Source organism: Pleurodeles waltl, chromosome 4_2 (genome assembly GCF_031143425.1).
Source record: "Pleurodeles waltl isolate 20211129_DDA chromosome 4_2, aPleWal1.hap1.20221129, whole genome shotgun sequence".
Taxonomy (NCBI): Eukaryota; Metazoa; Chordata; class Amphibia; order Caudata; family Salamandridae; genus Pleurodeles; species Pleurodeles waltl.
In genome coordinates, this window is record NC_090443.1 from 979,082,889 (window position 1) to 979,096,128 (window position 13,240).

At 46.8% G+C, this 13,240-nt stretch overlaps 1 protein-coding gene across 3 annotated transcripts in view; it reads right to left on the bottom strand.

Moving 5' to 3' along the window:
- Window positions 1-13,240, bottom strand: part of LOC138293556 (E3 ubiquitin-protein ligase HECTD3-like) — a 393,674-nt gene that overhangs the window by 232,075 nt on the left and 148,359 nt on the right. For all 3 annotated transcript variants that reach the window (XM_069232817.1, XM_069232818.1, XM_069232819.1), the window contains exon 7: window positions 1,867-1,949. In XM_069232817.1, the coding sequence (XP_069088918.1) occupies window positions 1,867-1,949 (83 nt within the window). The remainder of the gene's footprint in view (window positions 1-1,866; window positions 1,950-13,240) is intronic.

Below are 13,240 nucleotides of genomic sequence, written 5' to 3' on the forward strand. Positions count from 1 at the left end.
ATAATAGAGTCTTGGTGCAAAGTTATGCACCAAGTGAAGAGAGCACCAGGGTGCAATTTGAGATTGGATGAACGTGTTGGAGACCGCCACACAAATCTTGGTTTCTCCTCTTTTCGACAATATCATCGTTTTCCACCTGTGCTGAGGCAGTGAGTTTAGGGAGAGAGACAACAGGAAGAGGGACAGCAGTAAAAGGAAGGTGTATTACCATACAATCATAGCATGTGAGGTTTCACCCACAGCATTCCCTGCAGTATCAAGATAGACACACAGTTCAGGGTGGTGCAAGGTAAGCATCAGAAATTCACCAAGAGTCTTCTCAGAGCCTGAGGAGAGCAGTTATGGCAGGCGTATTCAAGTGCCTCAAGGGGACAAAAACAAAGTGGTAAAGAAACAGCTTTAAGTGGAGGTGCACATCCAGAAGAAGTGTTCATGAAATGTGTCACTGGGAGACAGTGTCCTAGGCAACTGACACAGGGAGGTTCTTCCCTAAATGCGGCACATTTATGGAAGTGTGTTTCACCAATGTATAAGGTAAATAAAAATTAAAAAAAGCTAAAAAAGCACGAGTCCTCAAAGGATGCTAACCATACCACAACAACTATAACCAAGGTCAAGACTAAGCAGAGCATGCTTTATTGCAGCAGGCATGGAAATGAGCTGATTACATGGGACAAGTAGACCTTTTCTGATGTAAATAAATATGTATTTACATAAGGAAATATAAATATATGGCTGTGCTTCCTCTTTATGATCTGGTTTGACAGCACAGCTGTCTCCAGGCAATTATGTGAGAATCACCAGGAAACGGTCTTTCGCTCCACCCATATGTTGGGAGCCTTGAGTACATGTTTTGACTTGGCAGAGATTGTGTGTTTTCACAAAAAAATGCTTGCCCTCCACACAGCTGTGATCATTTTCTTTATTTATCCAGCAGCCTGAGTTTTAACTTCAGGGGCATGACATTGTAATGCTAATAACTGTATTAGACAACTAGATAATGTATGTTGTTGTTCTCTGGCAGCAGTGCAGATGGGAGGAGGGCAGTAATTAAGCTATATCAATTTTAGGGCTGGCTTGACAGTGCAACTGCCACCTGACCTTATAACCTACGTCAATATTATTCTAGAGTTCTTGATTCCACATAAATATATATCTATTCCCACACTACTTACTTGTAACGCTTCAAATTACTATACAACATTCCTTTAAAGCCAGATCTATTGGCATTGCCAATGATTGTTTATGTGATAGCAGTGAACATAGTATGAATGCTTCATTCTCCACATAGACTTTTGATCTCACAGTCACTGCCCTCCACCTCCAAAATAATTTGATTCATTCATAAGCCAACAAGGGAAGCATTGTGGGTAGTCTCCATCCATTATAATTCTTCTCTTTTATGTTTGTGTCTAAGCGCTGGGAAGCCAAATCTTGTGATCTACAAACAGCGCTTATGAATAACTGTAACCTGTATACCATACAGTTTCGAGTGTGCATACTATTATGCATCAAACGGGAATTATTTCTACAGGACGGGGTGGGAGCAGACTTTTCAAAACTGCTTTTTAGGTCTACCACAGAACAGTTCTACCACTTCTTACTGCTTTCACATCTCAGTGCCCCCTTCGGCCCGCATAGTTGACGCCAAGCAAAATCCTAGTCTTCTGGACATATGGACAAATATATGTGGAAAGCAATTTGTGTACTAAGGCTGCCCCAAACAAATCCATTTTCAGATGAGCATTAATATTAAACTATGATAATAATCACAGTCGTTAATGGTCAAAGGGAGCCCACTCAACTTGGCATTAACATCATTGTAACACACTGACCCAAAAGTGTTTGTCTTTTTTGTAATACAACCTTGACACTCCACGATTCGGATCTCGATGACAGGAACGTGATTTGTCATGTCTTCCAGGATGCAGACATCCCCAGTGAAAGTCCTGCAAAGGTAAGAGCACAGATTAGGAAGTAGGCAGAGGTTAGCATTTTGATTTAATGAGCATAAGGGGCAAAAAGTGGCATGAGGTATGCTTATTAAGTTACTGAACAGGGGTGGTGTGAATATGCCTCAAGAGTTACATAATATATGAATATCTTACAGGTCTAAAGGAATCCTTCAGGCGCTCTGAACATCACTGGTGTTGTAGATTGAAGACTCTCAAAGTGGGAAAAATTGGGAAGCCAGAAAAGAACTGCAATGAGCTTCCTGAAATTAAATGTTGACATAGTCTGATCCAAAAAGGCCTGCTTCCAAACGCAGCAGCTGAACAGGCCAGTCTCGAAGCCACCTCTTTACACCCTAAGAGTAGTTAGCCCCAGCACAGGTGGGTCCTGCTATGTGTATTCCACAGGTGAAATCGGCTATCCTACCTTGTGTGGCTGTGGTGGGTGATGCTCTTACAGGGATTTACTCAGCAGCCTTTCTTTCTTTCCCTTATTTAGTGGTAGTCAATTGTCCTCCTGGTAATCCATTCAGTATGTAAAATTGGTTTTCATACATTGTTTAGTTTTGGTAATCCATAATCAAATGTTTTATTCATATCTGCTGTCTTCACTCCCTACCCTAGATATCAACCTGTGCATTTAATATAAAATGATAAAGGTTAATGAACAACCAAGCATGGGGCCCGCTCACAAACATCATTGTGTAGTCCGTTTCATAATACTAAGGTGATAATACCCACGTACTACAATCTGCCTGTGTGACTCCTATTATTTATATGCAGAGATCGCCACCACATGTGCTGCTACAAGTTTACTACAGCATAATGAAATGCTCCCAAGACAATGATAAATGTACTGCTGGCTGGCTTTAGAGTAATTCCAGCACCGTTCATAGTCACTTACAGACCATCAACAGGCTCTCATAGAAAACAATTGAAGCAGGGACTTAAAATAACATCCTTTGGAAATAATGTTAAATAAACACGATTATTCCAACTTTTAAAATACATATTTTAAGTGTGAAATATTTAATTAATAAATAATTATATTATAAATTGTAAAACTAAGCTTTTTTTTAAATAAAATTTTAATAAAAATAAAAATTATATTGTAGGACTTTTTAAACTTATTCTTTAAGAAAAATTATTATAGTATAAATAAATAATATTGAGTGAAATAAATATATTTAGTTCCTTTTTTTAATACACATTTAAGGTTTGTGCTTAACATGTTATCAGTTGTAGGTCTAAAATAAATATTTAGGGGCATGTCCAACATGGCACCCAGGTAGCTTCGGAGCTCTGTCGCAGAGATACATAACAGTGGCATTCCTGGGCCCCACAACAGCTTACCGCCTGCAGACCGCGCAGAAAGTTGTGCTGCAGGAGGGGTCGGCTCGTGGGTGGTCTCCCGAGCCATTGGGAAGAATTTCTTGCACAGCGAGGAGCGTGCCCGAGGCCAAGTTGGAAGCCGCGGGTGGGCCCTAGCGGGACTCAAGTTCACTACGAGCCCCTGCTGCAGAGTAGATCCTTGGGGCTTCTGTGGGAGCCTGGTGACACAGGAGCTCAGTTTTCCATGGCCGTCTCTCACGTTGGGAACACCATGAGCGTTGGAATAGAGAGGTAGGCGGCGACAAAGGGAAGAGACCGGGAAGGCACCTGCTGCTGTTGGCCACTGGTTGGGTGCCTTACAGACAAAGTGGCTGCAGGCCCGGCTGGGGAACCCCCTCCTGCGGGTACCCGGAAAGGTACAGCTCCCCAGAGGCAATGGACACCCTAAAGAACTTCATAACTCACACACAGACTCATGGCCGCATGTGGAGTGGGGGCCGCGGGTGGGGGAGCCTGGGTGAGGCCGCCGAGCTGGCGCGGCCGCTTAGGGTTTCCTTTCAGTGGTTCGGCAGCGACAGAGACCTTGGGCAATTGGGCCTGGCCCAGAGGGAGCATCTTGAGGAAGACGGCAATGCCAGGAGGACGGGCCCGTGAACTAGGAAGCGCATGCAGGACTGAGGTCGACACACGGGCCCCGATGATAAGCACCCGCCAAGTGTTAGCTCCACCTGAGGATCATAGTGCTGCAGCGGCCCAGCAAGGGCAACTCTACAAACCAACTTGAACCAGGTCAGTGAGAGAGACATGATAGACTGAGCCTGTGGGGAAGAAACAGAGCCGTATTTTGTTGAAATAACGTGACCCTGGTTCGGGGGACCTGGTTATGCGGACAATGAGGCCTGAATAACGATAAACTCATAGACAGGCCGATCCTCAACAAATTGAGCCTTTGGCCCCACAGAAGTGCGCTGACAGTGAGAGGCAACATCTGCGCCCACTAATGCCTTTATCAGCCTTGTGGGTGCAGTCTAAGGTGACAAGCAGCATCTCCTACCGGCCGCTGGATGGACAGCCACCTGGGCGGTGACTGCTGGCTCTGGGTGCCATGGGCAGGCCGCAGAACACTACAAACTGACACTAGCTGACCTGCCCGTGATCCCCCAGCCCACCTACAAGTGCCAACGACTGCAGAGGGCCGGGGGTACTTGATCCAGACTTAGCGGATGACCCACTATTGGCAGAGGGGCCACCCACACAAAGCCCCTGCGACGTATGATGATGTGGGACAGATATGGTATAGGGAGACACAGGATACTGGCACAAGATCACGTTGAATTGGACTCTCGAACGACACTAACTCGGAGGCCCGCCAGCCACGACTCACTTTCACTACTTACAAAGACCTCATTGACCTTTCCGACAACATGTCGATGGTCCACTCGGCCCAGAAGGACTCTATCATTATAAAGATATATTCGCAAAGCCCACTGGAAAGATAGCTGACTGAACAGCGAATGGTCTGAAAGAAATGCTGGACATAGCAGCCCCCGTACAATACGTCGGCGATGGATGGTCCAGACACTCGGTGTCGGTCTTGAAAGCCTTTTTACTACACTGAGAGATGACATAGCGGCCCTGAAACAGGAACTAGCAGCGGATGTTAGAGATATCAGACGCATTATGAGTGAGCTGGAGCAAAGGGGGGATTCCTTAGAGCAAGTACGAGATACACATAATGACAAATTGGAGGAACACAGGCATGGGATTCTCACTCTTGGAGACAAAACCGCTGACTATCAACTGGAAGACCTCAAGAAGGTGTAATATACGCATTAAAGGTGTCCCACTTCAGGCTGCCAGCTGGAAAATGAAAGATTACATTGTCCGCCTCTTACGCCATGTGGCACCAGACCTGGCAGACCAGGACATCATCCTTGATTGCACACATAGAGCAGGTAGACCAGCCCGCTCTCCTGGGCAACCACAAAACATCCTAAGGTGCCTACATTATTACCAGCAGAAGGGGGCCATCATGGCAGCACTACGGGATAAAAGCTTAAACTTTGAGGGCACCAGTGTGTGGCTTTATTAGGACCTCTCTACCATCACCCTAGAAAGGCGAAGGGCTCTCCCACTACTCACCGGCCCTCTATGCAAAAAGGGGATTCAATATAAATGTGGGCACACTTTCTGCTTCAATTTTGTGTGAAACAATGGAACTAACAGCCTGTGCACCCTAGAGGAGCCGCAGTCATTGATGGGTGGATACGTTGTGATGCCAGATGATCCTCCGCACACTCGCTTGATGAGACCCCCGACCTCGCTGGCACCAAAATGGCCCACCCTCCATTCGGAAAAGAAGAACATTTGCAAACTATCAGCCCTAGAGAGATGCCGGGAGAGGACAGCCCTACTTCAACAGCTACAAAGGAGGGACAGCGCCTCCGACCCTGGTGATAACTATGGGATGCCCCCTCTGCGAATTGGCCCTACACTTGGATGCAAGACAGGGCGGATTGCCTTATTCAGGAGATGCACCTCCTTAAAGCAGATTGAAAGTGCATGCGCTCAAAATGGTCTGACTACCAATACTTTACCTCTGGTCCAAAGAAAATGGCTGGATTTGAGATCCTTTTAGCCACACACTTTCCGGGAAGGGTGGTCCAGACCCATTCTAAAATCACAGGCAGGGCACTTTCCCTGCGCGTCACCATACAAAGCTGTACGTTTACGCTAGCGAACATATATGCCCCTAAGGACCACCAGGAGGTGTTCCTGGAGGAGGCAGTGGGACAAATATTGACCACTCTGGACAGAGATATTATGATTGGGAGTGATTTCAACTTGGTCCCAGGTGCATCAGTGGATAGGTCTACACAAAGGTTGGCACAAACAGGGGTGCAGTCCCAGGCCTTTTGTCAATGGTTAACAGAGGCCATCCTGGTGGATGTCTGGCGACTGCGTCATCTGCTCATAAAAAGCTACACATTCTTCTCCGCAGTTCATCAATCCTACACAAGGATTGACTATTTTATCCTCTCACACCACTTGAACATAGGCACCACAGCAGCGGACATTGGGGTAGCAGCACTCTCCGATCACTCGCTCATTACCATCTCCTGCCACTTGCTGAGTCCCTCAGTCCAGCACCATACCTGGCACCTAAACTGTACCCTCCTGCGTCAGAAAGGGCCGATTTCGGAAATAACTTCAGCTATCGCTGACTTCTTACAGACTAATGATACTCCAGAGGTCCCAATTGCCTTACTTTAGGATACGCTAACGGCGGTGATTAGCGGTCACTTCATGGCAAGAGTGGCCCATCTCAATAGAGATAGGAGAGATAAGAGGGCCCAGTTAGAGACTGAGGTAAAGACATTAGAAGATTAAAATAAACGCACTGGAGCTATTAGAGTAAGGAGGTAACTAACGACCGCCCGCAAACAGCTCAAAGACGTAGACATTGGCAAAGCCAAATATGCCCTCCTGCGTTTAAAGCAGAAATACTACGCTGGGGGTAACAAAGCGGGGTGCTTATTAGCACACAGACTTCGCACACAAACCCTCTGGCACAAAATAGTGGAAGTTGAGGTCTCCCACGGCAGCCGAGAAGTCCAAGATGAACACATAGCGCAAGCATTTGAACACTTCTATACCACACTTTACACCGCTAAGCCAAGTCACATAGAATCCTATCTTAAACAGCTGCCACTGAACTTTCCGACTCTGACTCATCTGTCCTAGAGAAAGACATCCACACCAATGAGGTGCTGCAGGTCATCGAAAAGCTTACCATAAAGCATCAGATCCAGATGACTACATGGCAGACGTTTATAAGACCTTTGCGCCTGTCCTAGAACTCATTTTAACTAGACTCTATAACTCCTTTAGCACAACCAGCACTCTTACTGACACCATGCAACAGGATACTATTACAGTCATACCCAAGTAGGGCAAGGACCCTGCCTATTGTTCGACACACCGGCTATTTCATAGTTAGATAGAGATGCCAAGACTTTTACTCGAATCTTGGCTGCCCGCCTGGCCCCATATCTGCAACATCTAGTCGACCCGGACCAAGCAGGAGTCATACTTGAACATAGTTGCAGTGACAATACTTAACAAATTTGTAACCTCATCGGTCACATAGCCCCACTGCGCTCCTCTCGGTGGACTCTGAAAAAGCATTCCACAGAATATCTCCAGCTGGTCCTCACTAAGATGGGCCTTGGATGGAGGTAATGAACATGGGTATGGGCTAGTTACAAGCAACCGAAAGCAGTGGTCTGAATTAACGGTTTGCCACCCCGGCCCTTTGTCATTAACAGGGGTACCCATCAAGGACGACCTCTGTCTCCTTTATTATTTGCTCTCTATATGGAGCCTTTTGCAGAGCGGGTACACCTTAACAACAGCATGAATGGTCTGTGTATGGGGGGCAGGGAACATAAGATTGCACTCTACGCTGACAATGTGATGATTGTGTTGACAGATCCTACTGCCCTACAGCCCCCCCTCATGGAGAAGCTGGAGAAATTTGAGGGGGCTGGCGGTTTTAAGATTAATTATGCAAAATCCAATATTGCTAACATTACTTTATCCAAGGCAGACCAGGCCCCTTTGGAGCACCTCTTTCCCTTTAATTGGGCATCCCAAGGAGTAACTTATTTGGGCCTACATATACTTCCAATGCTGGGTTGCACTGATATCAATTACACAAGGCTATTGCTTGTGGCTAGACAGAAACTGTCTGCCTGGAAGAGGCACATACTTTCGTGGCTGGGTTGATTAGCAGAGGTCAACCAAAACTGCTTTTTGTTAGGCATACTTTACCACTGCAGCACCCCTCCCCCACCGCTCTTACTAAATTGCAGCATCTTATTGAAGATTTTATCTGGAGTGGGAGAAGGGCATGGATGGCGAGAAAACATACTTACCTGTCCCCTGAGGAGGGCGGTATACGGTGGAATGGGCCAGGCAATCCATGAAGAAGCACTGGTGCTTCATTGATCAGGCAGTGGCTGGCATCCACATCTGAAAAATACCCTGGCTACCTAAACCTCACAGGCTGCTCAGCGTGAACATTTTGCCAGTCCTACAAGCCACCATGAGAGTCTGGGACGCAGTCCAGACCCAACATAAACTATCCTCCCACATCTCACCCTTGACACCCTTTATAGGCAACCCTGAGTTTCCTCCAGCAGCACAGGGCACTTCCTTCAATACTTGGCAGACGGCGGGATGTAGGAGGCTGGGATATGTCTATGATGTGGAGGGCATCATGGATTTCCCGCAACTTCAAACCGATTATAGCCTCCCCTCCACTGACAATACACGACTCTCATGCATTAGCTACAACAGCCTCACATCCGCCCTCACGAGAGTCGCCTTCTGACTCTGTTTGAAAAATGCCTGATTACTCGCTCAACCGACAAGCACATACTCTCAGATATTTACAAATTCCTTATCGCCCCCCTAGATTCCTTCAAGTGCCTTGTGCAGAAACGCTGGGAACTTGAATGCGAAAGCATACTCATCATCAAGGAATGGAAGGATATATGGTGCAGGTCACACACATTGTCTTACTGCGCTATGGGTAAAGAAATATTGCTTAAAAGTGCCCACTACTGGCAGTACATGCCAGCCAGGGTAGCCAAATGGAAAAAGAACAGTGACGGACAATGCTGGAGAAATTGCAGATAGGTGGGCACACTTGCACACGTGTTGTGGCACTGTTCCAAGGTTCAACCTTTTTGGGAGGAGGAGATGTCTGACATGAACAAAATTTGGAATACAGAGCTACCCAAATTCCCTAGCTACATCCTTCTAGGACTCCCTAACCCCCTTATGTACCCCTTACAATCGCTAAAGGGGGGGGCTATAACATTGGCATTGGGGGCGGTGAAACAAGTTATATTTGCACATTGGGGATCAGACAAAATACCAATACACCTGAAATGGCTCTACAAAATGACGGACCTCCTAGGCAAGGAGATGTTAATAGCCAGTGTATCACATACACTGCCACGTTTCGAGAAAACATGAAGAACCGTACACGCTCTCTAGCCGAAGAATTAGGAGAACTCACATGCCTGGCATTCCTACGAATCCTGGGTCTTACTTGCACATCCCACACTACGGCCTGACTGTCAGCAATATTATAGCCTACATTCTCTGATCACAGCTAAGCAGACAGACAACCGCTATGAGAACTAGTGAGGGTTTGTTTCTTATCCTTTCCCTCCCTGACACCCCCTTCGCCCGCCCCCTCTTTGTATTGGATGTGTTTTTGTCCCACCGGCCTTTGGTTGTAGGTGGAATTATGTTGTTTTTCCATGTTTCAAATAATCAACAGATTTAAACCATAAAATAAATATGTAAACATATTTTACATTAACATTTAAAAATGTTTTACATATTTTTCAAAGATTACTAAGCTTTTAGCAATTTCCCTATACCTCTTCATAAGGGAATCTCTTTCACAGTTGTAGTAACATTACACTTGTAAATCCTGGTGTAGGAGGCTCTTCGTGAGGGAGGAGACATGAACTTCTACCTCTAGGAATACCTTTACACTTGGAAATGGTGAACAGTAAAAGAAGGGTAAAGTTACTAATAGGTGTAGTAGTAGAATTACACTTACGTGGATTGGTATGTGTAGGAGGCTGGCCTGGTTTATAGTGGGTATCTGATGGTACTTACACCTTGTGCCAGGTCCAGTTATCCCTTATTAGTAGATTAGTAGTGTTATAGCAGCTTAGGCTGATAGAGGTAGCTATAGCAGAGAAGCCTAGGCTGAACTAGGAGACATAAAATGCCCCTACTATACCACTTATATCATATAGGTACTATTTCATAAGAAACACAATACTCAGAGTTAGTAAAAAATAAAGGTACTTTATTTTAGTGACAACGTGCCAAAAATATCTCAGAGGATATACTTCCTTAGGAGGTAAGTAAAATACACAAAATATACACACAAACCAAAATCAGGTAAGTAAACAGTTAGAAAAGTAGTGCAAACACTGTAGAATACAATAGGATGCAATAGGCCTAGGGCAACACAAACCATACACTAAGAAAGTGGAATGCGAACCACTTAGGGACCCCTGGCCTAGTGTAGTGTGTAGAGGGTCGCTGGGAGTGTAAGAAAACACTAAGGGTGTCCAAGATACCCCGCCCCAAGATCCTGAAAAGTAGGAGTAAAGTGATACTACTTTCCCAGAAACACACTAAACTCATGATAGGAGATTCTGCAAAGCACTGAAGCCGGATTCCTGGACCTGAGGACCTGTAAAGGAAGGGGACCAAGTCCAAGAGCCACGAAAGTGTCCAGGGGGGGCAGGAGCCCACTAAACCCCGGGTGAAGGTGCAAAATGGCTGCCTCCGGGTGGAAGAAGCTGAAGATTCTGCAACAACAGGAGATGCCAGGAACTTCTCGTTTACACAGAAGATGTCCCATGGAGTGCTGGAGGATGAAGAGTTGTTTCTTTGAAGAAAGACTGCAAACAAGCCTTGCTAGCTGCAAAGGTCGCAGTTGAAGAAAAAGGGTGCTGCCCGGGCCCAGGAAGGACCCGGAGGTCGCCACTTGGAAGTGGAGACAGAGGGGGCCCTCAGCAACACAGAGCCCACGCACAAAAAGGCAGCACCGGCAGAAGTACTTGAATACGGGTTCAAGAAAACTGAGCACGGCGGTCGTCTCAACACTACAAAAGAGGGTCCCACGAAGCCGGTGGTCAACTCAGCGAGTTGAGCAATGCAGGACGGAGTGCTGGGGACCTGGGCTGTGCTGTGCACGAAGGATTCCTTGCAGAAGTGCACAGAAGCCCTAGCAGCTATAGTTCACGCAGTACACAGGATTACTGTCTGGAGAGGGGAGGCAAAGACTTACCTCCTCCAAATTTGGATAGTTGGACCACTGGACAGTCTGGGTCACTTGGGTCCACCACCTGTGTTCAAGGGGCCACGCTCGTCAGGATGAGAGGGGCCCCAGAGTACCGGTGACGTGAAGTTTGGTGCCTGCTGAAGCAGGGGAAGATTCCGTTGACCCATGGGAGATTTCTTCTTGGCTTCCAGTGCAGGGTGAAGGCAGACAGCCCCCAGAGCATGCACCACCAGGAAACAGTTGAGAAAACCGGCAGGATTAGGTGCTACAGTGTCGCTGGTATTCTTCTTGCTACTTTGTTGCAGTTTTGCAGGCGTCCTGGAGCAGTCAGCGGTCCATCCTTGGCAGAAGTTGATGAGGGAGATGCAGAGGAACTCTGGTGAATTCTTGCAAATCGTTATCAGAGGAAAAGCCCACAGGAGAGACTCTAAATAGCCCTCAGAGGAGGACTGGCCAACTAGTGAGGTAGGCACCTATCAGGAGGGGTCTCTGACGTCACCTGCTGGCACTGGCCACTCAGAGGCCTCCAATATGCCAGCACACCTCTGGATTCAAGATGGCAGAGGTCTGGGACACACTGGAGGAGCTCTGGGTACCACCCCTGGAGTAGTGATGGACAGGGGAGTAGTCACTCCCCTTTCCTTTGTCCAGTTTCACACCAGAGAAGGGGCTGGAGGTTCCCTGAACCGGTGTAGACTGACTTATGCAAGGAGGGCACTATTTGTGCCCTTCAAAGCATTTCCAGAGGCTGGGAGAGGCTACTCCTCCCCAGCCCTTAACACCTATTTCCAAAGGGAGAAGGTGTGACACCCTCTCTCAGAGGAAATTCTTTGTTCTGCCTTCCTGGGACTGGGCTTCCCAGACCCCAGGAGGGCAGAAGCCTGTCTGTGGGTTGGCAGCAGCGGTAGCTGCAGAGAAAACCCCAGAGAGCTGGTTTGGCAGTACCCGGGGTCCATGGTGGAGCCCTGAGGATGCATGGCATTGGCACCCCAATACCAGATTTGGCATTGGAGGACAATTCCATGATCCTAGACATGTTACATTGCCATATTCGGAGTTACCATAGTGAAGCTACATACAGGTATTGACCTATATGTAGTGCACATGTGTAATGGTGTCCCTGCACTCACAAAGTCCGGGTAAATGGACATGAACTATGTGGGGGCAGCTTAGCTAGTGCCAGGGTGCCCTAACTTTGCATCTAACTTTCACCAAATGAGGGTTAAACATATAGGTGACTTATAAGTTACTTAAGTGCAGTGTAAAATGGCTGTGAAATAACGTGGATATTATTTCACTCAGGCTGCAGTGGTAGAATTGTCTGAGCTCCCTATGGGTGGCAAAAGAAATGCTGCAGCCTATAGGGATCTCTTGGAACCCCAATACCCTGGGTACCTAGGTACCATATACTAGGGAATTATAAGGGTGTTCCAGTGTGCCAATTAGAATTGGTAAAAATGGTCACTAGCCTATAGAGACAATTTTAAAGGCAGAGAGAGCATAAGCACTGAGGTTCTGATTAGCAGAGCCTCAGTGACACAGTTAGTCACTAACTATGAGCACTGAGGTCGCGGCTAGCAGGATCCCAGTGACACAGGCAAAAACAAACTGACATACTAGTAAAAATGGGGGTAACATGCCAGGCAAGATGGTACTTTCCTACACAAACCCCCTCCAAATGAGGGATAATAAGGCTAACCTTGCCCAGATGAGTCTTCATTGTGTAAGTGGAAATAGGTGGAGAGTCCATCTGCATTGGAGTGGGTAATCCCAGGTCTATGTTCCACTGTATAGTCCCTGAAAGGGGATGGACCACCTCAACAATTTAGGGTTTTCACCTTTCATTTGCTTAAGCCATACTAGAGGTTTGTGGTCTGTCTGAACAATAAAGTGAGTACCAAACGAACAAGTTACTTACCTTCAGTAACGCCTTTTCTGGTGGATACACTAGCTACCTGTGGATTCCTCACCTAATGAATTCTCCCAATGCGCCAGCATTCAACGGAAATTTTCTTTCCAGCTCTGCACGTCGACAAGGATGTCACAATTGCCCGACTAACACGCGACGCCG